We start from the raw sequence: 24,091 nt of genomic DNA, 5'->3' as shown, positions 1-24,091 counted from the left end.
AGATAAGAAAAGCATCACCAAATGCGCAAAGTTTTGTCAAAATTGCGCCGACGCTTTTGCAAAGATTCAAACACCACACCAATGCTTCGTTTGCCGACCACTGTGTATATCCTGTGTAATTCCGATCCGATGTCCGTCCGTCCCTGTTTTTCTGTTTTTTATCCCTCAGAGCTCCTTGGACCTTTTTTTTTTGGTGTTTTCTTTTTTATAAGTTATAAGTTGACGTTGAGGTATACATATCGTTGTCTCGCGAGCAACTATGATGCAGATAGTATCCTCTTCTCATGATGGGAAAGAGCTTCAGTATCGGCTTGCTCTCTCCTGTTTGTATCGGAGCTCGTTAGAGTCATTAGGATTTTTTTTAGGTGGGTGGAAGAGAAAGGAGGCAAGTCCCTCCTCTCTCTATACCCAAAAAGTTCATTTTTCTTTTCGTAGCAAGTCGGTTTGTCGAATAGGACGTCACCGACACTTCATACTAAAAGTTCATGAAAGACAAAGGAAAAACAACACCACATCCCCTTAACGGCCGTGAAGCCGTTGTATAACCCTACTTGCTGTTCTAGGAACAGGTGGGCAATATGTCAAAAGCGTCCTCATTGGGACTATTTTGTACGCGATGAATTTTCGTGTAATTCCGGCTCATATAAATTCGTAGAATCGGATATCCGCGTTACCGATGGAAAAGCGCGAGCAAATGCAATTGGACTGCCTTATAAGTGCTGATAGTTCCACAGCAAGAAGCTGAATTGTACAGCAAGTCAAATGGTTTTTGGTAGAAAGGCATCGCTGATCGTGCTGATCGTGCTGATCATGCTGATCTAAGCTGGGAGAGAGTCGTCGAAATATGATAAATGTGCTGGAGCATTATCATGGGAGTATTAATCGAATAAATGTGTAAACCCGAAACCGTCGCTATGCAAACAGAATAAAAACACACAAGATCATTATTTCTGTACAGAGTTTCCCATGAACCTGTACGATGGGAGAGTGATGGACCTGAAAGCGTGGGCCGTTGTAAATCCACGCCAGAGTGGCGATGCACTAGCTAGCAATCATAGTTTGTAAGCGTCTAGTCATTGGCGAAGAAGAAGCAGATGATGATGTTGAGCTTTTTGGCGATGGCGAATCAAGCAAGGTAGACAGATTGCCACGGTGCCGAATGGTTCGACGGGACTGACTCGATCCTGGATCGTCAAACATGCGTGTGAAAGCTGGACTAGAATCGGTTTGACGTTCGCGCCTTGGAGTAACCGTAGGGCTCTGCGTTATTTGCTCAGCCCGGCGGATGACGTCCGACAAGGAATCTCGAAGCTCTCCAGCTCTCTTCACCAACACTCTTAAGCTGTTCGTGTCGAAAGTCATCTTGTTGTCTGGACGAGACGGGGGATCCTGGTCGGGGATGGAACGACTCATTGCCTCCATCACTGAGCGAGCACCTTTGGCTGCTTCTTCTTGCCTATCAGCACGCAACTCGGGCGTTCGAGAGCGACTGGACTGATTGGATGGCGGGCTATCATCGACCAACGGCCAATTGCCACCAAAGATGTCGTCGTCGGGAGAGAAAACAGATCGTCGTTTCGGAGAATGGCGCTCACGCACTACAGCCGTCTTTGACATGGGCTCCTTGATATCGAAAGCCATGTCTAGCTTGCTGAAAGAAACATCGTCAAAGTCTTCTTCGGAAAACCCGTCATTGTTATCGAATTCCTCCATGGCATCCAAAAAGTTGGCATCATTCTCCTCATCTATAGAATCCTCTTCGTCGGGCGAAGCCAGGGCAATGACACCCTCAGCCTCTTTCCACAAAGTCTTCTGTGGGCCATCGAGCATGTCCATATCGCGCCCGTGGCGGCATAGTCGCTTGAGGTCGTTGACGAGCAAAGACAGTTCACGGATCTGCCCTGAATGCGCCTTCACACTGGGCTGCGACGCCTGGATAGATTCAGGCACCGAGAACAGATTGTTGTCGGCTTTATCACCAAAGCCACTGGCACTGCCACCAAACTCAAAGTCTTCATCCCAATCCTCGCTCACTGTCTTCGAGCTTAGTCCCCAGGTACCATATTTGGCACCAGTAGATGACTTGCCCTCATCCAAGGCGTGCGAAAGAGGGACACTTTGGCTCCGAATATGCGTAGGTATAGGGCCACGAATGACAGGGCGTCCGCCCCTAGCATCAAGCTCCTGCTTTTCGTAAGATGTCTTTGGTCGCAGCCGAACACCCTCTGAACTGCTCTTTTCATGGAAAGAAGTTTCGCTCCAGTCAAACAAGTTATTCAGTGGCCGATCATCTGAATCCATGTCAGACGTTTGGTCCAGGCTCATATTTGCCAGCGCAACCCTGACATTTGGATTAATGACGCGAGAATTCATTGAGCTGCCTTTGGAGGGAGGAGACAAGGGATTAAAGTGCGCGTCGTCATCAACGTCCCAGTCCTCGTCAAAATCGTCGTCTAATGAAATGCGACCAAACTCTTTTGTGTAAATCGAAACACCATTTTGCGACGACTCTGAGCTGATGCGAGGCAGAGTAAGAATGTGGCGGCTGGAGTACCTCAGTCGGGTTCCGCTAGTTTCCCCGATGGGCATCATCGTACTTTCGTCTTCTTCCATAATATTTGTGTCACCGCCCCAGTTATGGCCCAATATCTCCTGTATCGAGAGGCGCTTGGTCTTACCATTATTTCCTGCGGTGCTCGGGGGGGAGTCGTCATAAATAGAATCCAAGGGCGTCTCCACAGCCCTTGTGCGACTGGAAGCTGCAGTGCGCAGCGAGTCGAACACAGTGTCACTCTTATAGTCGGCGTCGTCCTCATCGGCCGATATGAAGCCGCGGGCGTCGCCTTCAAAGGCCTCAGTCGCAGAGAAGCTTTCATGTAAGGGAGAGGCTCTGAGTTGCGACATGGCAGCGGAGCTGGTCGAGCTCCCGGAGGGCTGGTGCTGCCGTGCTGAATGAGAGGCCGCCCCGCTAGGCGATCCCAGGCGTGGCCCGTCGATTTGAAAATTCGATTTACGAGGGGCGGGGAGAAGTGGGGAGGAATGGCTTCTTTTATGCATTGTTAGCTGAGAGTTGGCTGCTGAATCCAGCGTCGGCCCCTGCCGTCCTAGAGGACTGGGTGGGATTGGTGATTGCGCCGGCGCTTTCAAGTCGTGCTCCACGGCGGTTTGGGCGCCACTATCGCTTGGGGCTGACACGTGCCGCCGGTCGTTCACACCATCCGCTTCAGTCTCCCGCTTTGGCTGTCGAAGGCTTCCCGATGTCCTGGAGAGCCAGTTGGCCACGGGAGGGAATGGCATTGAATGAGGCCGCATCGCTTTTCTTTCAGTCGCATTCTCGGGGGAAGTCGATCGATCGTCCACGTGAACGCCTGTCTCAGTTCGGGCTTGGCGAATTTCATCTCGTCGATCCGCGGGGGATGGCGCAATTAGAGGCGCTGAGGCAGGCGACACCATCCTAGGCGTAACAAGATGTACCTGTTGGTGATCATAGCCGCCGGGGGAGATGCGCTTTGAGACGGTGCGACCACGGGGGGCACCCTCTCCCAGGCGGCCTGAAAAAGCACCGCCGCCTATGTTGCTTGTGCGCGAATGGAAAAAAGATATCCACCTCGTCCTCCGACTTCCTCGAGATTGCGCAGAAAGCGCCGCTGTTAGGAGGCTTTCTTGCTTCTTTGGTGATTGATCAAAAGAAAACGCCGGTGAGGGCAGACTCAAATCGGTGCTCTGGCGGAAATGATGCAGGGTGGCAGATCTTTGGTGGCTAGTCGCTGGCCGCCGCAGGATAGATAGATGCGATTTCGGTCGAGTGTGTGTGGGTGTAGGAGGAGCGTCGCTAGATGTGACTGACGGAGATCGTTTCACAAGCTTGTTCGGCGCCAGAGGGTTGGCGGCAGTGTTTGGCCTTGATAGAATCGGGGCTGATGAAGTGTACGACTGGGAAATCGAGGGCGAATCTGGTCCAATGCTGGATTTTGACTTGACGCTTCCCTGGCGCGACAACGGAGGGCGGCGGATCGAGAGCCTTCTAATCCAAGATCCGTTCGACGAGACGGAGTCTCTAGGTCCCTCTGGCGTCGGTGATGCTGAACTCTCACGCTGCCTCAACATTGACCGTCTCTCGGGGATTGGCCTAGGTGATGAGGCAGGTTGATGCGAGGGCCTCTGGTAGCGCGACAACGGAGGGCGAGACACTGTGATTGGGCTGGCCACGGCACTCTGCGGCGGATACTCGACTTCTATTGACGGCGCATCCAGACTGGCTTCGTATCGTAGAGGAGACGAGACGGCCGAGGGGGCCGTAACTGGCAGATCGCGGTCGAATGAGATTTCCTTGCGGAGCTGGCTGAGTCGCTTCTTGTTAGGGGCAGGAGGCTCTTCGGGCTGGCCAAACACCAAGCCGTTGGCCGCTGCAGCAATGGCAGTGCCGGTCCCAATAAGCTACAGAATAGACACACGGTTAGACGAAGATCCAAGGCTGTGAAAAGTAACGGTTCTGGTGATGCTGCTGCGTTTGTCCAGGCCAAACATGTCCATGTCCCCCAATTCCCCCCATTGCAGCATTGGGTTGTGCAGTGGCTGCCTGGTTGGACGTCCGCATCATGGTTGGGCTCTGGTGTGGCGAGTGCCGTCTGGAAAGGTCAACAAACTTACACTGGGAACCGTCTGCATGGTTACTGGCGGCGGAGCGACCACTGCGAGCGCTGCGCTCGAGTTGAACAGACGAGCCGGCAGAGCTGAGCAGAGCTGGGCAGCAGGAGCATCGTCGAATTCAATGGACAGCGGCGCGGGCGCTGTTGAAGAGAGAGAGTCTCTCACCCGGGGTGGAGCGAAAGGTCGTCTGTTTTGGGCCGTATGAAACGTTCGCTGTGGCTGGAATGCAACGGCGAGACGCGCTGCAGGCAAAACGCAAGAGAGAAAAAGGCGACCTGATTTGCTTGGGACGCAGAGCCCACAGCCCAGGGGGGGGCTCGAGAGGGTAGATATCCGGTGCGAGCAGGAGGGAGAGGGAGGTGAGAAGGGAGAAGGGGAGTGGCAGAAAACGAAATGAGAAGATCTCGAAAACGAGACGAAGGGGACAGGAAATGAGGAAGCTATTTCCTGCGTATGGTCCCTGCTTCTGCTTCTCGAGGCCAGAGCCGCAGAGCTGCAGGTGAGCAGCGCAGCGCACAGCGGGTGACACAGCTCCAAAGTGTAAACAGCACCAGGCCTGCCACATACCGCATTCCGGCACCCGCACCATTGCCTGGGCCACTGGAGAGGGCCAATTTTAGCGGCGCCGTCATGGATCATTAGTGGGCGGAGCCTGCTGATGGGCGCCTCCGGGCCCTGGAGCTGTAGGGAGCACGGAGCTGGGGCCTGGGCCGAAACACGCCAGCTGGAACCCCCCGCTGAAACGGGCTGGTGGTGGCACTGGAAGGTCTCCCGTTTTGTACGGGGGGGCCCTTACCAGAGACTGCAGGAATGACATGACGGCGGCGCTTGTCAGAGCTTCGATGCTTGTTTGTGCCCGCCAGGCGTGGCACCGCTACTCTATTCTGGTGCGTGCTCCGTTTTCGACTGCACAAAGTCTTACGCCATCCCGTCTGTTGCTAATGCTGATGCTCAAGTCAATTACGAAGTTAATTACTACTGTTATACCCCAAAACGGCAGCGAAGCCACTTCGGGCTACACCGAGCAGACGGATTAGGAGGCACGAAGGCTGTTTGTTGACTTCCAGGGGCAGCTGCGTTTGCAATTGAACACATTGATGTGCTATCGTGCTGCAACGTCGAAAAAAAAAAAATTTAAGCGCTCAATTGCTGCCAATGCCTTGCAACAGGTCCTCTGCTACCAGTCGACAACATGGACCAACATCAACAACAACAACAGCCACGCATGTTTTGTTTACGTGCGGGTCTGTCGCTGTGGCCGGCTCGTCTTGGGCACCGGCACATCAAGCACAAGAATGTCGCATCCCGGCTGTGGGGGCGGGTCTAATGCGCCTGGCCATGGATATACGGAGCTTTATTTCTCTTGTGCCTGTTCCATGCCTATCGCCCGGCTCTATCGCAGTCCACCTCAAACCCACCACGGCCAACACTGGGTCTTGTGTTCTCGCTCTGGTGTTTGCTTCTGGGCTTCAAACTGAGCGGTCTTGGATCTACAAGCGCTACACATTTGCCAATAGTCCGCGGTAGCATCGCACATCCGAACCACAAGGTTTGATATCATTTCTGCTTGGGCCGCAAAAGTCCTGCACGGCCAAACTCTATGCCTGCACTAGGACGTGCTCTTCGTCCGCTTTAGGCCTGCTGCTGCCGCTGGTGCTGGTGTAAGCATCAATTTCAGCAGCTCGCAGTAAGACGGCGACGGCCAAAAAGAGCAGCACAACCTACAAGTGTTCAATCACGCGTTTAGTCAAAGTCAAACCCCCCCCTGCCCTCGACGACGCCGTGTCACCCATCCTGAAATCAACGACAACAACTACGACACGAAGCTCGAGGCCAACGGGAACAAAAGGGTGTCATGGTGCCTTTGACTTGCGTATAAATCCGTCACGAGTCCGGTCGCTTGCATGTTTTTGACTTTTGCTCCAATCTCTAGTGGTGTATAGTTGATCTTGCGACTCAGGTACGATCAGCATCAAGTGCTCGGAAAACACCACTAGCCCTACATGATACGAAGCACAGCCGCCCTCTTCACAAGTTGAACGTGGCACCAGTCACGACGAGCACAGAGCGCTGCTGTCTCACCAACGTTTCCCCTTGTGCCCGCTGGATCTCGAAATCTTGCATCCTGTGGATGGCATCACCCAACTCGACAGATCTGTGAGACAAGTCGCTTCGTGCCTGGCGCCCTCGCCAACCGAGCCGCGACCACATGTTCGAGAGGCATGTCTGTGTGCCGCACGAACAGGTATAGCAGTATTTTTAGTCTCACTTCTTTGTTCTTCCAGATTGCCAAAGGCCCGGTGCATGACCCAAACTTTTTCGTCTTGTCTGTGCCAAATTTCCTCCCTCTGACGTTGGCCTTGCGTCCCACCGCCCTGGTATGCGTGTGTATGTCCCGGACGATTGGCTACGAATGGAGACCGAGGAATTGAAAAGTAAAGAGCAGTATCTCATCCGAGCTCTGGAACTAACTGCTCGTGCCTTACGACATAGATACGTTGGAATCAGTGCATTCAGCCGTCATGGCGGCACAGGGCATCCCCTGCGTTGCTCAATCCATCCAATATGGCCATTGGCCAATAGCGAGGCCCAGAGGCTCGGGACTCTCTATTCCTTCATCTTTGCTTGTCTTGTTTTCGCGTCCTCGCTGCCGCTATTGGGCGCATTCCACCCATCCCATGCATTTTCTCGGCGCCAACGAGCGCTATCCTGCAATAAATGGATCGCGATTGTGTGCTAACCGCTGGACCGGCGCCTGCACAACCTTCAGCTGGCACCTTGGCTGCTAGCTCAGCTCGGACTCGTTCCAAACGTCAGCTCGAGACAATCAGCTCATTTCTGGATAGCGTCCAATGCGAAAAAGTATATCCAAAATGGCGGACAAACCCGTCCCACTGACGTGGCTATTGTCGCGGTGATCATGCCGATCCCGGGCTGAGTCAATATTTGGAGCGATTGGCCGCTCGCTCTTCCTCTAGACTCAGTCACGATCCAGCCAACTACAGCCTCGAAGACTTGACTCGCTCTGAGATTCCACCTGAATCTACGATCAATCTGGCGCAACGCAAGCGGCCCAACCAGTGTGGAGGCGAACAGAGAATAGACGGGACGGAGCAGCAGGATTCATGCCCAGATTGGATAAATATCCAGCTGCTTGACAGCCAATTGCGTGTAGTCTGTGATGGCTGTCGAGCTGCTTCTTCAACCAGCCAATGAATTGGACCAATTGCCTGCCGGCATGAGATGCTAGCTTGCCCCTCCGAGGACCTGAAACAGCATTGATTTAACTAGCGACTGCTACGTGCAAAGTCGTTTGCATCATCCTTCGAGTTTTCGATCTCTTCCGATGGCCTTGGCCGGCTATTCTTAGCACTAGTGTGGAAGCCCGAATGCTGCTAAGATGGAGTCTCAAGTGATTGATTTATCACACAATGAGACATGACAACTCCCCGCCTCCTCTTTGCCTTGTGAAGCTACCATGGAAGATTCTCTCGCACAAGAGCAGAAAAACTTGACGCCACGCCTGTGCCAATTGCACGCACTCTTTTTGTCAGTAGCAACCTTTAGAATCTGGATCATGTTTGGCAATGAGACCGCGGCGGTATTCGCGACAACAGCGTCCGTTGGATTTGTCCCAAAGGTGAGCGAGTCTTTTGCTAAGCAATTGCTGCGTTTCACGGAGGATTCATGCCTTTTCTCCGTCTTATCACCAGCTTACCTTTCTAATCAACAAAAAAGATGAGGTATATGGTACAGAGCCAGCTCTTTCTCGTGCTGCCACACATTTGTAGTGATACTTGTATTCAGCTAAATGCAACTACACCCACTTGGCAATTTCTCATGTCCATCTCTCTAGCGTTTCAGGTCCATTATTATGAAGATTGAAAGATAATACCTCATCATGTTACACAGAGCCCATCACAATTACCGACCGCTTTGCTCTCACGTATTCTCACCGTAGCAACGTAATTTCGCTAGTAGGTGAGTTCATCTGGACTCGCTGACTCGCTGCAGGGCTTCACTATTGAGACTGCTGAGATCTGGGCTCCTTGCGCCTTGCGGAGACGGCCCCGCGGTTCTAATCTGTTACGGAGGTAGTGGCAGTGTTAAAAAGAGTAAACATTGATCCCTGCTCACTGCAAATTTACATGCGATGCGATTTTCCATCATGGACCAGCTGCACTGATGAGTTGCATTGTCGACTCCGTCCCCATGTCGAACATGTCTTACACATGTTGGGCAAGACATCCTGAGAGCTGCCCTGCCGCCGTTGCTGTTCCTACCTGGCAATTACAGATCCACTAACAATCTGATGCACGATATGCGGCATAAGCACAATAAGCAGGGAGGCACCAGTTCTCAGATGCTGATATTGCAAAGTAACACAGGGTAACACATGTATTGTATCAGTATAGCACAGCATCTGCGGATTTTCAGAACGTATCTATAGTTACAAACAATGGGACGCTCTAAAAGGGCAGTCGCCCTTCCTGCAAGGCGAGATTAGCAATGGCGGTGACAGCATCCAGGTGCTGAATCTATCTACCTGTAACACCAGGTCGGGAACAAGCACACCGAGATTTGGATGGTTGTCTCCAAGCTGCACCGCCACTGGACTACCGTAATACACGGAACGCGTATAGCACAACCGGTACGAGAACTTCGCATAGGGCAAAGAAAAGGAAAACCCCCCCGACTATGTTCCCCAGCGACGGCGGTGGCTCTTACACGAACAACAATGGGGAATTTGGCGCTGGCAGACTGAGCTCCATGTCCCGAGACCCGCCCCCTGGATGGCATCGGGTAGCCCGTCCCGGAATCTTGCTTTTGGCAATCATCACCATCACGCGTTTGCGCGTGACAACGTGGTGATCCTAGCCAGGGGTTTGTCTGGTTTAAGTTTTATGCAAAAAGCTTACCGGCCTCCCGCGGTGATAATCGTGCCTGGATTAGCTGAAGCTTCGTGCTCGATTTGGCACAGATGCTCGTCGTTCATAAACAAATGTGTCTTTTCTGTCAGCTTAGAGTTTATCGTGTGAGCACGAGGGTCTGCAGCCTCGGTCCTGTTGAGAGTTGTGGTGTTCTATTTGGAGCTTCTGGAAACGGTGCAACTGAGCAACGCCCCCGAGCCGCGGGCGCCATGGCTTGACGGCTTGAAAGTTATTTCTGCAATTGTCAACTTGAGCGAGAAGCTATGACTATCCTGGGAGCTCAGGTGGACAGAATGGGATATAAGAAGAGTAATTGCTAATGTTATTTGCTCCACATTTGACTTATGCATTCTCTGATGACATCCATCTTTAGAATAGAGTTTCTTGCGTCTACATCTCATAGATATTTCTTCGCATACAGTAGCGGTTTATCCGGGTTGACACTGTCAATTATTTCTGCCAGCTGCCACAGTTTACGCCGGACCGATTCGGCCCGCCCATCCAACGTCATCCAGCCATGGCGGGGCACGCCGCCGCCCAAAGAATTTCCAAAGGCGAAGCTGGTTGATGCAAAGATCGAGCTCCATATCGGACGAGCTTCACGGGTAATTGGCCGGAGCTTCTAAACGTAGAGTCTAAACGAAGCTGTCAGCTGCTCGATTAGAACCAGGTACCAGGCGCTCTCTCGGGCTATAACTGCATACATATAGCAGACATGGAGGCCGAGATCAGGGCTGTTCTCCCCAACATCGACCCGGTCGTATCTGACTACTCCGTTGGATACCTGACCCATGCATCCACTGCCTTCGCAGATGAGGAGAGCGAGGTTCAAAATCCTCTCAACGAAGCCGCTGCGACAGTCACCGAGCTGCTTCTCTCTGCCTCCGGTGGCAAGGACGCCGCTCTCGAAGAAAAGATCAAGCAGCTGGTGGAGAAATGGGTCAACAAGTATGCCGAAGCCAACGGAGGTCAGAGACTGGGCCCAATGGCCATCAGGAGATTAGACCAAACGATCCAGGTCAGCTCTCAGCGAAACATGTCGTCTACTTTGGCCGTCGCTGGTGGTGCTGTTGATTTGGAATCCGCCAATGCCAGAAAGGTCGAGTCCAAAGTTGATCGCAAGAAGCTCGAAAAGGCTGAGCGGAAGATTGCCGCTAAGCAGCAGAAGAAGACGTTCAAGACTGTCGAGTACGAGGCCTCGAGACTGCTCGAGCTGCCCGAGGATGCACAGTCCTATGAAGAGTTCTACATGGCCGTCAACCCGCTGCAGATCGGTTCGTCGGGAGCCAACAAAACCAAGGACATCAAGCTGGATAGTATTGATGTGTCTATCGGTGCTAATCGTATCCTCACTGATACCACTCTTACGCTCGCATATGGTCGCCGCTACGGTCTCGTTGGTAACAACGGTGTGGGTAAATCCACGTTGCTCCGAGCTCTCTCCAGGAGAGAAGTCGCCATTCCGACACACATTTCTATTCTTCACGTTGAACAGGAGGTAAAACATGCTTTTCCCCTTTGCGTACAAAGGTATTGCTGCTAAATGGATGATGGTAGCTCATGGGTGACGATACGCCTGCTATACAAGCAGTTCTTGATGCCGATGTCTGGCGAAAGGTTCTCCTCAGAGAACAGAATGTAAGACAACTCCCGCAATGGCCATCTCCAGAAAGTTGCCTTCTAACTTCATCTATTAGGAACTCACGGCCAAATTGGCAGAGCTGGAAGTCCAGCGAGCTCCCTTGGCTGACACATCAGCAGATGCTGCCAGGCTGGATCTTGAAAAGGAGACTATGGACACCAAGCTTGGTGACGTTCAAGCTAAGCTGTCTGAAATGGAGTCTGATAAGGCAGAGTCACGCGCTGCTACTATTCTTGCTGGTCTCGGTTTCTCTCCCGAGAGGCAGCAATACGCAACCAGGACCTTCTCTGGAGGTTGGCGTATGCGTTTGGCCCTGGCGCGTGCTCTGTTCTGTGAACCTGATCTGTTACTTCTTGACGAACCGTCCAACATGTTGGACGTTCCCTCGATTACTTTCCTTTCCAATTACCTCCAAGACTACCCAAGCACAGTTCTCGTCGTCTCTCACGACAGAGCATTCCTCAACGAAGTCGCGACAGATATTATCCACCAGCACTCTCAGCGCCTCGATTACTACCGCGGTGCCAACTTTGAGTCTTTCTACGCTACACGTGAGGAGCGAAAGAAGACGGCCAAGAGAGAATACGAAAAGCAAATGGCAGAGCGAGCTCACTTGCAGGCCTTTATCGACAAGTTCCGTTACAACGCGGCCAAGTCGTCAGAAGCTCAGTCCCGTATCAAGAAGCTCGAGAAAATGCCTGTTTTGGAGCCGCCAGAGAAGGAATACGATGTCAAATTCCAGTTCCCCGAAGTCGAAAAACTGTCACCACCCATCATCCAGATGTCGGAAGTCAGCTTTGGATACACTGCTGATAAGCCCTTGCTGAGGAACGTTGATCTTGACGTTCAGCTGGATTCTCGAATCGGTATTGTTGGACCCAACGGTGCTGGTAAGACGACAGTCTTGCAGCTCCTTATTGGAAAGCTCTCAGCGTCAAAGGGTCTCGTCACGTCACATCCACGACTTCGCATTGGATTCTTTGCGCAGCACCATGTGGACTCGCTCGACCTCACCATGAGTGCTGTCAGCTTTATGGCCAAGGCGTACCCTGGAAAGACTGACGAAGAATATCGTCGTCAACTGGGCGCTTTCGGTATCACTGGCACAACAGGATTACAAAAGATGGCACAGCTTTCTGGAGGTCAAAAGTCAAGAGTGGCCTTTGCCTGCTTGGCATTGACACAACCCCACATACTCGTGCTGGACGAACCGTCCAACCACTTGGATATCGAGGCTATGGATGCCCTTTCCGAGGCATTGAACCAGTTCGAGGGAGGCGTGCTGATGGTTTCCCACGACGTGACGATGCTGCAGAACGTGTGTACATCCCTGTGGGTGTGCGACGGAGGCACGGTTGAGAAGTTTGACGGCAACGTGCAGCAGTACAAGAAGAAGATTGCGGCTCAAGCAGACGCTGCGGGAGTTGTCAAGGCGCATTAGTTTAGGGAGAAGTTATCAAGCACCCAGTTTCATTATTCAACGCCCCAGCTATAGCTCAATAAAGCAGCTAGTCCACATATTAAAGTTCACAACTGCTACGACTACTACTTATATCTACCTGAACCAGCCTCAATGCTTCTGTATTCACGCCTCTATTCTGCCAAAGTGATGCCCGTCTCCGTGTTCGCGCCAATTCAGTGCTAGCGGGGAAAACGTGGTGGGGGGCGCCAACTCTCATCTCGGCTCATGAGCTGGCGTTGCAGGAGGAGACACGACCAGGCACAGACTTGGGCAATGTTGCGGTAAAGAGCAAAGGAGCGTGTTGGAAGCAATTGAAGTGATGATCCTCGCCCAACGACCAGGCAAGGCCAGGACGGCTTAGCGTGCTTGTATCTTCTCGCTGGCATTGAAGCTGCATGAGTGCCTGCACCCCTTTTTTTCGAGCCTGCGTACGAGTACAGAATGCAGTGACATGCTTTTGCCGAGATTTTCCAGCAGCGATGCAGCCACCTGGCGACTGTCTCCAGGGATCATGAGAGTACGGTAGCGAATCAAATCATGTTTATTCGTTTCTCCAGTCATCAATGATTTATACCGTTGAGTGCTATCTCGTAGACATGTAGATAGTTATCTAGGCACGGGTAGGTAGATCTTCTGCCGCAACAACATCAACAGTAGAGCACCAAAGGGTCCATCGGGTTTACTGCCTCTCCCCCTTCTTCAGGCGCCAGGTGGCCCTGAGCCCGGTGCTAAACGTGCTAAGCAGCCACTGGCTCTCCTTCCCCGGCTGGGCCCCGCCTGGCGATGGGGCCTATGGCGGTGAACCATCTCCACCCGCAGCGTCCCAACCTTCAAACAAAAACCACCAGCTCCTCCAAGCCCAAGCTCTTGTCCTGCAAACCCGCGAAGCTCTCCATAGCTCTCGAGATCCTCTCCTTCTCTGCCTTTCTCTCTCCTCCGGACTTCATATCCGAGATTTTTTTAATTTTACCACGACAGCGTCGCCTCCATTCAATATGCGTGAGATTGTATGTTTCCCCTCCCCCTCCACCCCCCTTTCTTTTTTGTTTACTTTGGTCCCTCTCTGCGAACGCGTTGGAACCCCTGAATTGATACCCCGCCAAACTCGATACATGAACGTCTCGAAGTTTTTCTCACGCCCAATTCGACCCGATTGAGGCGCGCTATGATGAGAAAGATGGCATTTGCTAATAATTGATTTCTTTTCGGCAAAATAGGTTCACATCCAGACCGGTCAGTGCGTAAGTCAACAACCTCCAAAAGTCCGCCATCGAAGCGGTGTCCAGGAGCTCACCAGATTCCACAGGGTAACCAAATCGGTGCCGCCTTCTGGCAAACCATTTCCGGCGAGCACGGTCTCGACAGCAATGGTATCTACAACGGCTCTTCCGAGCTCCAGCTGGAGCGCATGAACGTCTACTTCAACGAGGTATGTAATGATAAGTGAAAAAGAGGACACCTGGAGGACTTTCGCGCTGACCCTGATGGTGCAGGCCTCCAACAACAAGTATGTTCCTCGCGCTGTCCTCGTCGATCTCGAGCCCGGCACCATGGACGCCGTTCGTGCCGGTCCTTTCGGTCAGCTCTTCCGTCCCGACAACTTCATTTTCGGCCAGTCTTCAGCCGGAAACAACTGGGCCAAGGGCCACTACACCGAGGGTGCTGAGCTCGTCGACCAAGTCCTCGACGTTGTCCGCCGCGAGGCCGAAGGCTGCGACTGCCTCCAGGGCTTCCAGATCACCCACTCCCTCGGTGGTGGTACCGGATCTGGTATGGGAACTCTCCTGCTTTCCAAGATCCGCGAGGAGTTTCCCGACCGAATGATGGCCACTTTCTCTGTTATGCCATCCCCCAAGGTGTCCGACACCGTCGTTGAGCCCTACAACGCCACTCTCTCCGTCCACCAGCTGGTCGAGAACTCTGACGAGACCTTTTGCATTGATAACGAGGCTCTTTACGACATCTGCATGCGCACCCTCAAGCTGAACAACCCTGCCTACGGTGACCTGAACTACCTCGTCTCTGCCGTCATGTCAGGCATCACCACCTGCTTGCGATTCCCCGGTCAGCTCAACTCTGATCTCCGCAAGCTGGCCGTGAACATGGTTCCTTTCCCTCGTCTCCACTTCTTCATGGTCGGCTTCGCTCCCCTGACCAGCCCCGGTGCTCACTCTTTCCGTGCCGTCACCGTGCCCGAACTCACCCAGCAGATGTTCGACCCCAAGAACATGATGGCTGCTTCTGACTTCCGCAACGGTCGCTACCTGACCTGCTGCTCTATCTTGTAAGTAACGATGATGCCTTGGCGTGGCAAGATGTGGTGCTAACAGACATATGTAGCCGTGGCAAGGTCGCCATGAAGGAGGTTGAGGACCAGATGCGAAACGTGCAGAACAAGAACTCCACCTACTTCGTTGAGTGGATCCCCAACAACATCCAGACTGCCCTCTGCGCCATCCCCCCTCGTGGCCTGAAGATGTCATCCACCTTCATTGGTAACTCCACCTCCATCCAGGAGCTGTTCAAGCGTGTCGGCGAGCAGTTTAGCGCCATGTTCCGTCGCAAGGCTTTCTTGCATTGGTACACTGGCGAGGGTATGGACGAGATGGAGTTCACTGAGGCCGAGTCCAACATGAACGACTTGGTGTCTGAGTACCAGCAATACCAGGAGGCTGGTATTGACGAGGAGGAGGAGTACGAGGATGAGGCCCCCATGGAGGCCGAGGAGTAAAAAGCGCGCTGACTGTGTTCCTCCAACTTATTATTCTTTGGGCGCATGAGTTTGTGTGCGTGTAGCCCTGATCAGCACTGTAGGACTTGCCTTGCAGAGCTTGTTGAGATGACTGGACGACTATTTTGATATCCATGCGTGATATGACAGTCTGTCAGAGTAGCAAGTGTTTATAAACTAAATGATAAATAAACGAGTACAGTTGTTGTACAGTAGAAACCGAAATAAGTGTCTGGATTTCATTATAATGACAGTCTTTGATTCTTACTGCACAGCTCCGCACCCAAGTTAGTGATTCTGGTTCCTGTATAAAAGGCCACGCCCACTTTGTTATCGAGGATTTTCAAGTTGAGACTTCCTTCAATTTAAATCAATACAACTTCTATGGTTCAGGAAGTAACGGAGCACCACAAACTATCAGACATACCATATATCAGGGCAAGGGGGGTTTTGTTATACAAATCTGGATTACTTTGCAGTCTTACTCTTTTTTCTTGGCTAAGATGGTTATAACAAAGTAGAAAAGTATATTGTATACTATAGTTTTTATAATAATAAAAACAACCCAAACCAATCTTATAACCTATCCTCTCTACTCCATATACAGTTACAAGATAATTTAATAGAAAGCAGTTATATTATGTATAGTCCTAGGGCCAACTGTACCATGGGTTGTTCCCAGTTGTATCATTGGCCCATCCCATTGTTATCGTTGTCCACAAATCGCGAAGCACCGGTGGCTCGTCATCTGCATGCGGAGTGGGAGATGGAATTACATCTTCAATCCCAAGACCGGTATCCCACGTAGAAATATAAGGGTCCATTCTGTGATCAAACATTGGGCAACCCCGAATTCCTGATGACGATGGAATTGCCGCTGCCGCCGCTGCCGCCGCTGCCGCCGCTGCCGCCTCTGCCGCCTCTGCAGCGGCCGTTACTGTCTTGAGACGTAGCGCGACCCGGCGGTCATACTTATCTTTAAGGATACGCAAGACGACGCGACTGGCAGTGACGGCATCGACTCGAGTATTAACCGTGGTCAAGTCAGAACCTTTGCACATATGTGTCAAGAACTCGTTAAAATGCAACTCGCTTCTTGCCCAACAGTCATCCCAGCCAGGGAGCTCAGTAAGAGGGAATGAGAGACGAAGGGCGATGATGGTGGTGATAACAACCTTCATCCAATCATTGGAAGAGAATGCAGTAAGTGCTGATTGCCCTAGATCAGAGACAAAGTCAAACATCGTCTTGATTTCGGCAACGCAACTTTTAAGCTTTGATATTGAAGGGAAAATGTACCCAGGGGGCCTGTTCTTAGATTGCCCCATGCGAAGTAAAGGACAGCCTATAAGATAGATGCGAAAAAATAGCTCCGAGAACTTCACTGGTACTTCTAGGCTCTTAGTTTTATTTCATAAAGCACAATTTAAGGATACTTACCATCATTGGCAATTCGAGTGAGCATTCGTTGCCGGAGCTCTCGACCTTGAACTTCTAGGCCGAATAGGATAAACTGGCTCTGTTGCTCAGTTGTCACGGTGCTCTCATGTATTGCGTCTTCAGCGGCGTTTGTGTAATTCGTAAATTGTACGAGGTAACTTAAGGCGAAGTCGCTATCGGACTCTGCGCACCTCTGCAGAATGTCACAGCAAGTAGCTGTCCAAGCAGTAAATGGAGGTTTTACGTCTATCTTCTTCCAGGCGACCATGAGGCTAAGATTCACTGTAAGCAAACATTCCAATAGTGGATATAATCCTAGTAGAATACGTACTTTGATCCAACGTAGAACCAGGAGAGATATGTGCGGATTTTATCAAGCTGCTCCTTCGTCACTTTAGAGTTAACACCGCCTTTCAACTCGGGCAACTCTTGATTGAGCCCCATATCGCGAACCATATCCCCCGCCATACAGAGATACTGAAAAACTTGCTTATTTTTGGGCCTAAGGTGGAATGGATACCTATAGTTGTAAGTGTTTGTTCATTGGACAAAATGATAAGACATGTATTACCAAGCACAGTAGATGAGCGTACCCTGCAGAAGTTCAATGCTCCTCTCCCCGCCGGCCACAAACTTGAGGCCTAGAACCTTTCGAAACTCTTCATCATAAAGGCTATGCCCTTGAAGAGTCCGCGATCCAGACACTGCCGCCAAGATCGCCAGTAAAACAAATGGCCGAGAGGCAGCAAGGCTTAAAACCGTGTCTTCAGGCTGAAGGTTAATGCAGGGGAAATGGGATAACATTCTGCCGAATAAGGCCAATAGGGACTCGGCAGAGTCGAGGTTGAATTGGGGTTTTGCATGGAGAGATTGGATGGAGTGGCTGTGCGAAGACGAGGGAGTGGGAAAACCTGTCATTGGTGAGGCAGTGAAATTGTTAATGTCAGAGTCTGGCTCGGAGGGAAATATGCTCTCGAGGAACTGTGCATGACTATCGCGCAAGGCGTCGAAATTCTCGTCGACATCGGGCAGTGACTGCACGTCAAATTCAATAGTGAACGTCCTAGATGGGCGGCTTGCGGGCGGTGGCTGAGGTTGTGCTGCATCACCAGGGCTGATTATCAAATCAGTATTCATATTCACTCTGACCCTTGATCGTCAAGCAAGACATACAACTTCCTTCTTCTTCGGCGAGTGCGTGGGCCTGTTCGTGATATGCATTCTCTCTTGGATTCAAGACATCTAAATGTGGACGCGTTAGTGTATATGTTTGCTATCGGCATGTTTTCTCAATTCTTACTTGCGGCAAACCGTGGGCTGTTCGCTCGGCTGACATTTGACCTTGGCCGCTCTGCATGCCTCACATGCTATTGATACAATCTTTTGTGCGCGGGTAACAGATTCTATAGCAGGAGAGATGCTATATGCGTCCATTGAGAGGGGTATGTGTTACTGTAGATGTAGTGTAGGTTACCGTAGGATAGTGTGTCGCAATGCCCTTAGGTAGATGGAGATCCTCCAAGGATTTAGCGGGGCTTCAGGATTTTCAATGCGACGATGCAAAGATAAAGAGTGTGCATATTGGGCAGAGAGGCAAAAGATTCAAATATCACAAGCACTGGATCCGGGCTAAAGACTTGCTAGACAACTAACTTCGCTATGAAAACAGTTGATTACTTAATCCACCCTGGCCTTTTCTCTGTTTTTCCCCCCGTATAATAGATAGTTTATCACTAGATCTCAAGTGGAGATTTCCCTTTGTGGAAAGGTAAGACGTAACGTCCGATCTCCTTCGGCGCTTAACGTGCATTAGACGCTTTGTATAAAACTCTCTTGGAAAATATGGGCTTAGGTTATAGTTACATGACGCCATGGAACTTTCTTTTAGATTCTACAGCAGTGATACCTCTTGCCTTCTATATGTAACTAGGCTGGCCGTGAAGAGCGTCCCGTGCAGAGCCGGTTACTAATCATATTCTATTTGCGTGGTTTAGGTCAAAGTCGACCGCCTCCTATTAACCAATCTATTTCTCGCGGCCTGGCGCTTATTAGCGCTTCAGAACTTGATATCTATTCCGCGATTGACCCGAGTTACCTTTCTAAGGATGTGGATGTCGAGACGATAATCGACGAACCATTATATACACGGAAGATCGTCAAAAGTACGCCAATGGCCGATATAGTTAAAACCAAATGGTAATACAGCCCGGTTACAACAGTGTTGGCTGGCTGGCTCAAGTGGTAGCGAACGAGTTGGAAGATCAAGTTGCATCTGGATATCTTCTTAGTATCTCGAGAAATGTTCGATGATGTCGCGGAACGCTGGTAGCGTCGGTGACCATAGGATGAAACCTTACGAAATCCGGCGCCTCACCGTTCTTGATGCATGTGAGATATTCTTTATACGAGGGGAAACATTGTCAGGTCAGTGTTTTCCATCGCTTAGAGATCAGCTCACACGGTTGAGAAGAAGGAATGGAAGATCAATGCGGCATTAAGACGGGCAGCGAGTAGGAAAAGAAAATGCGACGAATCATATTCACTAGTCTATCCCTTCTGCGGCAGCAGCGAAGAGGGGATTTGAGCTGTCTACCAAGGACAACAGACTGGAAGGCTACGGATTGGGTAGGTAACTATCGGGGTGGGACACTAACGATGGCAATGTTGTTGATACTTCTACGTGATGCGAGCGCAAATAAAACACAAATTAATAACTATTCAAAATCACTATAGCCAGTCTGACTGTCTCTTGCAGCAGGCCAACTCTCTATTCAGTATATTAAGAGCCACAACAAGCTAACTATGCTAATCTAGAGCTGTGTGTGATTTGCTTGGAATGCTGGAGGAGTATATACAATGGCATAGCGAAGTAAATCATGATAACCGTCGAGAGCCGGCCTGCTCTTTTTGATCATGAACTACTTCGGGCTTACCGCCAGTTGTTTATTATATACTATAAAAGCTGTAGGTATTACTAAGTACAAATTTATAAAAAAAAAATTGTCCAGCGTTAAATTTGGAAATATAAGGCTTATATATAAGTAGTATGGGAACTTCTTTAAAACTAAAGCTACATAATCCTAATAAACCTTGTCAAGCAAATCAAAAAGTTTGAAAGAGGCGCCTGATTGCCTATTGGATGCAATAAGGCCGTAATAAAATTCTAGCAAGTCAGGGGCAAAGCCATATAGTTAGCTTATCTATCTTCCGAGCGAACACGGAGTTTGACTAATAGCGTGGTAGGTGAATCATAATGAGACTCCACTAAAACCATTTGGTACAACATGTATATTATGATATCAAAAATAATTATTAATCACAATAATTGATCGAACGATGGAACGTTGAGCCCGGATATTTTTCTCAAGCACAGTTTGTTGCAGGTTTTGTATTAGCCATAGGCTGGGCGCTGACTAGGTGTTACCAATCCATGTAGCTGCCAGGGTATGCTAGAACATACCTTCGAAGGGATAAAAGCTAACGATTTGCCGACAGCATTATTTCATTGTTCTCAGAAGTTAATTTCATTCCCTTTGCATCAAATCAGTATCATAAATCGCCATGTCTTTAGTTCAGCCTACAAAGTCTATAGCTGGAGTTGAGGTGATTGATACGCCCCTCGTTCGAGCTGCCCAAGACTTCGCTCGCGAAAACTTAGAGGACTTTGCATATAATCATGTTATGCGCTCGTGGATCTTTGGTGTCATCATATACAAACGTCTCAGAGAGAGAGGAGAGTTTCCGGCTATCGACCTGGAGGCTCACGCAGTCAGCACCATCCTTCATGATATGGGCTGGGACAAAAGCGGCAAACTAGTTTCTGTGGATAAGCGCTTTGAAGTTGATGGCGCCATAGCCGCCCGAAGCTTTATCGAGGAGCAGCAGAAATCCGGAAAGACAGCGGACTGGGACGACCGTAGGCTGCAACTTGTATGGGATGCTATTGCCCTGCATACAACGCCTGCAATTGCAGCGTACAAAGAACCTGTAGTGAGACTCTGCGGCTTCGGAACTGCTTCAGACTTTCAAGGGCCAGGCAGTGATCCCACAGGGACAGTGACATGGGAGGATTTCCATACCTTGAGCAATGTGTTTCCTCGTCACGATCTGGCGGGCGGGATCCGCAATGTCATGTGTGGCCTATGTAGAACCAAGCCTGCAACTACATACGGTGAGTAACCCTTCGCAATGGTTCTGTCATGTATGCAGAAATACTGAAATGATTCTAGATACATTTATAATGGGTTGGGGCAGAAAATATATTGAAGGTTATCAGGAAAAGGAGAAGCTTATGTATGAGGCTATTGAACAATCACTCCCATAGCTTTGAGCCACTAGCTTCTCTTAGATGATGAGATAAATATATCAAATGGCGTTTTTGCTGCTGCTTTGTACGAGTTGATCCACATTTCCCTTTGATCAATCACTAAAACTTAGTAATGTTACTTTAATGTTCTGTTTGTTTGTTCTATTATTGACATTTCGTTAAGTAGGCTAGTTGATCGAATTTTTATCTAGGCAATGGTTCAGCAATCTGAATCGACTCCATCTAGTCTCCCTCCTTCAAGATTGCCCTAGCTAGACAGCAAACATATCAACCAATGACCAAAGGCGTCAGTTCTTATGGTTCGCTTGTTTCTCATGACATAGAAAGGACATATAATATTCGTAGTAGCAGTCTCATATCAAGAGAAATTTTCAAGAAAGGGAAGACTCAAGCATTTTTTCTCCTATTAGTTGTATTTTCCGAACCTGACAGCGATTTGTCATTGACTCAGGAGTTTATAGGTTAAACGCCGAGAGTAGTCGGGGTCTACTTCAGCAATAAATAGTAAGTCAAGGCTCTCACTAATAAGAAGCGGCCCACATCATTAGTAGCCATGACGGTCTACCCGAGCGTCGCCGGAGTTTTGTATGTCGCCCACTACTTGTCTAGGATATGGAATCATGGTATACGTATTCCTCTGTGTGCAGACATGGAAGGCTAGTTCATAGTTGCTCCTATTTCCAGAGGCATCCAAGCTAGAATACGTGGCCAAAAAATCATGGCGGAGTAATTGGAAATTTGGGCTATAGCCATAGAGAATTATAAATAAGCTAACAATACTCCTAACGCATGTGGAAAAATGCTTTCGATAACATCAACTTGGCACAAAAAATCTCCCAGCCCAGTGGTCTTAGATTGTCCTTTTAGAACAAATTTCGGTGCCGGTCCCCTGAACTTTATTGATTTTCTAATACAAGTTTCCAGCTAGCTGAAAGTCAAGTACCTGTTCCGAGATGTTGAGCAAGGTAGAAGAAAGTATTGGCCTTGGTAGTGTGGAAGAAGGGAGTGAACAACCAGTTGATGATAATGCGATTACAAAAAGTCCTCGACAGGATATGCCTACCTGGAGATGGGTCATGACTCTAATGGGCATATGCTTCGGAACTCTACTATACGGTAATTTGTTCTCTCAATCTCGCCCCTCCCCCCTCCCTTCCTATTTATTCATATGTCTGGCGGAATTAACCGAGAATTTGATGCCAGGCCTCGACACGACGATCGCCGCCGACGTTCAAGCTTCGGTCTATGAAACCCTCGGGGACATTGAAAATCTTGCGTGGGTTGGGGTCGGCTTTCCCATGGCTTCAGTGGCCGTTATCCTCCTCCAGGGTCGCGCCTACGGTCTATTTGACGTCAAACCATTGATGCTCTCCTCAATTGTAATTTTCGAAGCCGGCAGTGCTTTGTGCGGCGCAGCTCCGACGTCGGATGCCTTGATTGTCGGTCGAGTGATCGCTGGAATTGGTGGATCGGGAATGTACTTGGGGTAAGTCTGTGTTAGAGAAGATGGTCGTTGGTTGGGCATCTGGTGTATTCGGCTAACGTGCATTCAGGGCCCTTACATATATATCAGTCTTTTCGACTAAGAGAGAAACACCGGTGTACAATGCTCTCATAGGGCTCTTTTGGGGAATTGGGGCAATCCTTGGGCCTGTAATTGGCGGCGCATTTTCGGCCAGCGCGGCCACATGGCGATGGGTAAGTAATTGAGCACACTTCAGCAAAGCTTATATACATAAGAAAGAGCACAAAAGGTGAATTAAAGAAACTAACGCTGAGATCTTTCATTAGGCCTTTTACATAAACCTCCCTCTCGCGGCCCTATTCGCTCCTATCTACCTCTTCATCTTTCCGTCGTTTCAGAGAAAGAATCTTTTGCTTGTTGAAAAGCTGCGAGAGATCGATTGGGTCGGTGCGGTTCTTAATGGGGGGGTTTTTGTTCTGTTTATGATCGTTGTCACCTTCGGCGGTTCGACGTTCCAATGGACTTCTGGGTCTGCAATTGGGCTTTGGGTCGTTTGGGGAACTTGCCTCATTGTCTTCGTCTTACAGCAGTACCTTAGCATCTTGACGACACCGGAGCGACGCATCTTCCCCTTGCATTTTCTCAAGTCTCGAGTCCTTGTGCTGCTATATGTTACAACAGCAGCCGTCGCGGCTGCTAATAGCATCGCTCTGTACTACGTTCCCTTGTTCTTCCAGTTTACAAGAGGCGATACGGCCCTTCAGGCCGCTGTCCGCCTCCTGCCCCTAATCGTCGTCTTTATATTCTGCATTATGGTCGGCGGAGCTCTCCTTCCTATTACTGGACTATACGGTATTTTCTATATCATCGGCGGGGCTTTGGTTATTGTTGGCGGTGCTCTCATGTTTACGATAGATGCCGGAACGAGCGCTGGGAAGATATATGGATATGAAGTGTTGCTCGCCATCGGGACCGGTCTGCCGTTCCAAAGCGCCTATGCCGTCGCTGCTAGCAAGGTCCGTGTAGGGGACCGGGCCAATGCCATCGGCTTCATCAATGTGGCGCAGATCGGGAGCATCGCCATCTCGCTCGCCATTGCCGGGTCGCTCTTCCAGAATCTCGGCTTTGATCTGCTCAAGGCGGCCTTTGCAGACTATAGCTTTTCTGACGACTCTATTCGGTCGGCTTTGTCGGGGACCGCATCGCCTATATTCACCTCCGCCGATCCTGAGGTAGTCGCAATTGCGGTTTCGAGTGTGGCCGAAACAATAAGACGCATTTTTGGGGCTACCATAGCCGCCGGCGCTGTATTGTTAATCGGCGGTGTTCTTATGCCGTGGGAGAAGCTTGATCTAGAAGTTGTTGCTGGGTAGATTCTCTTATGTAGTACCAGTAATTTTGTTTGCTCGTGGTGTCCCGAGCGGGCGGGAGATCGGATTGGGA

The 24,091-nt window shown here is 50.2% G+C and overlaps 6 protein-coding genes across 6 annotated transcripts; 4 read left to right on the top strand and 2 right to left on the bottom strand.

Moving 5' to 3' along the window:
- Positions 1 to 1,041: 1,041 nt before the first annotated feature.
- TGAM01_v205550 (hypothetical protein) lies at positions 1,042 to 5,467 on the bottom strand (the record flags this gene model as incomplete). The annotated part of the gene is made up of 4 exons (XM_018802870.1): positions 1,042 to 4,437; positions 4,651 to 4,790; positions 4,906 to 5,143; positions 5,447 to 5,467. The coding sequence occupies 4 exons, from the start codon at positions 5,465 to 5,467 to the stop codon at positions 1,042 to 1,044; spliced, it is 3,795 nt and encodes a 1,264-aa protein (XP_018663987.1).
- A 4,829-nt stretch (positions 5,468 to 10,296) lies between these two features.
- On the top strand, positions 10,297 to 12,664 carry TGAM01_v205549 (ATP-binding cassette, subfamily F, member 3; the record flags this gene model as incomplete). The annotated part of the gene is made up of 3 exons (XM_018802869.1): positions 10,297 to 11,079; positions 11,139 to 11,219; positions 11,279 to 12,664. The coding sequence occupies 3 exons, from the start codon at positions 10,297 to 10,299 to the stop codon at positions 12,662 to 12,664; spliced, it is 2,250 nt and encodes a 749-aa protein (XP_018663986.1).
- Positions 12,665 to 13,895: 1,231 nt separating this feature from the next.
- Positions 13,896 to 15,416, top strand: TGAM01_v205548 (tubulin beta chain; the record flags this gene model as incomplete). The annotated part of the gene is made up of 3 exons (XM_024549662.1): positions 13,896 to 14,114; positions 14,179 to 14,969; positions 15,026 to 15,416. Coding segments are annotated over 3 exons (1,401 nt in total), but the record flags the coding sequence as incomplete, so codon positions are not given.
- A 650-nt stretch (positions 15,417 to 16,066) lies between these two features.
- On the bottom strand, positions 16,067 to 18,290 carry TGAM01_v205547 (hypothetical protein; the record flags this gene model as incomplete). The annotated part of the gene is made up of 6 exons (XM_024549661.1): positions 16,067 to 16,809; positions 16,857 to 17,128; positions 17,188 to 17,376; positions 17,428 to 17,970; positions 18,030 to 18,098; positions 18,157 to 18,290. The coding sequence occupies 6 exons, from the start codon at positions 18,288 to 18,290 to the stop codon at positions 16,067 to 16,069; spliced, it is 1,950 nt and encodes a 649-aa protein (XP_024405610.1).
- A 2,127-nt stretch (positions 18,291 to 20,417) lies between these two features.
- On the top strand, positions 20,418 to 21,180 carry TGAM01_v205546 (hypothetical protein; the record flags this gene model as incomplete). Its single annotated transcript, XM_018802866.1, has 2 exons — positions 20,418 to 21,027; positions 21,086 to 21,180. 2 exons carry the CDS (start codon positions 20,418 to 20,420, stop codon positions 21,178 to 21,180), a joined length of 705 nt encoding a protein of 234 aa, XP_018663983.1.
- A 956-nt stretch (positions 21,181 to 22,136) lies between these two features.
- Positions 22,137 to 24,021, top strand: TGAM01_v205545 (hypothetical protein; the record flags this gene model as incomplete). The annotated part of the gene is made up of 3 exons (XM_018802865.1): positions 22,137 to 22,669; positions 22,737 to 22,881; positions 22,975 to 24,021. 3 exons carry the CDS (start codon positions 22,137 to 22,139, stop codon positions 24,019 to 24,021), a joined length of 1,725 nt encoding a protein of 574 aa, XP_018663982.1.
- Between the last annotated feature and the right edge of the window lie 70 nt (positions 24,022 to 24,091).

The sequence above is a fragment of the Trichoderma gamsii genome (assembly GCF_001481775.2).
Source record: "Trichoderma gamsii strain T6085 chromosome Unknown Scaffold_17.2, whole genome shotgun sequence".
In the NCBI taxonomy this organism is placed as follows: domain Eukaryota; kingdom Fungi; phylum Ascomycota; class Sordariomycetes; order Hypocreales; family Hypocreaceae; genus Trichoderma; species Trichoderma gamsii.
The sequence above is the reverse complement of the archived record's forward strand: the minus strand, read 5'-3'. Positions and strand labels throughout refer to the sequence as shown.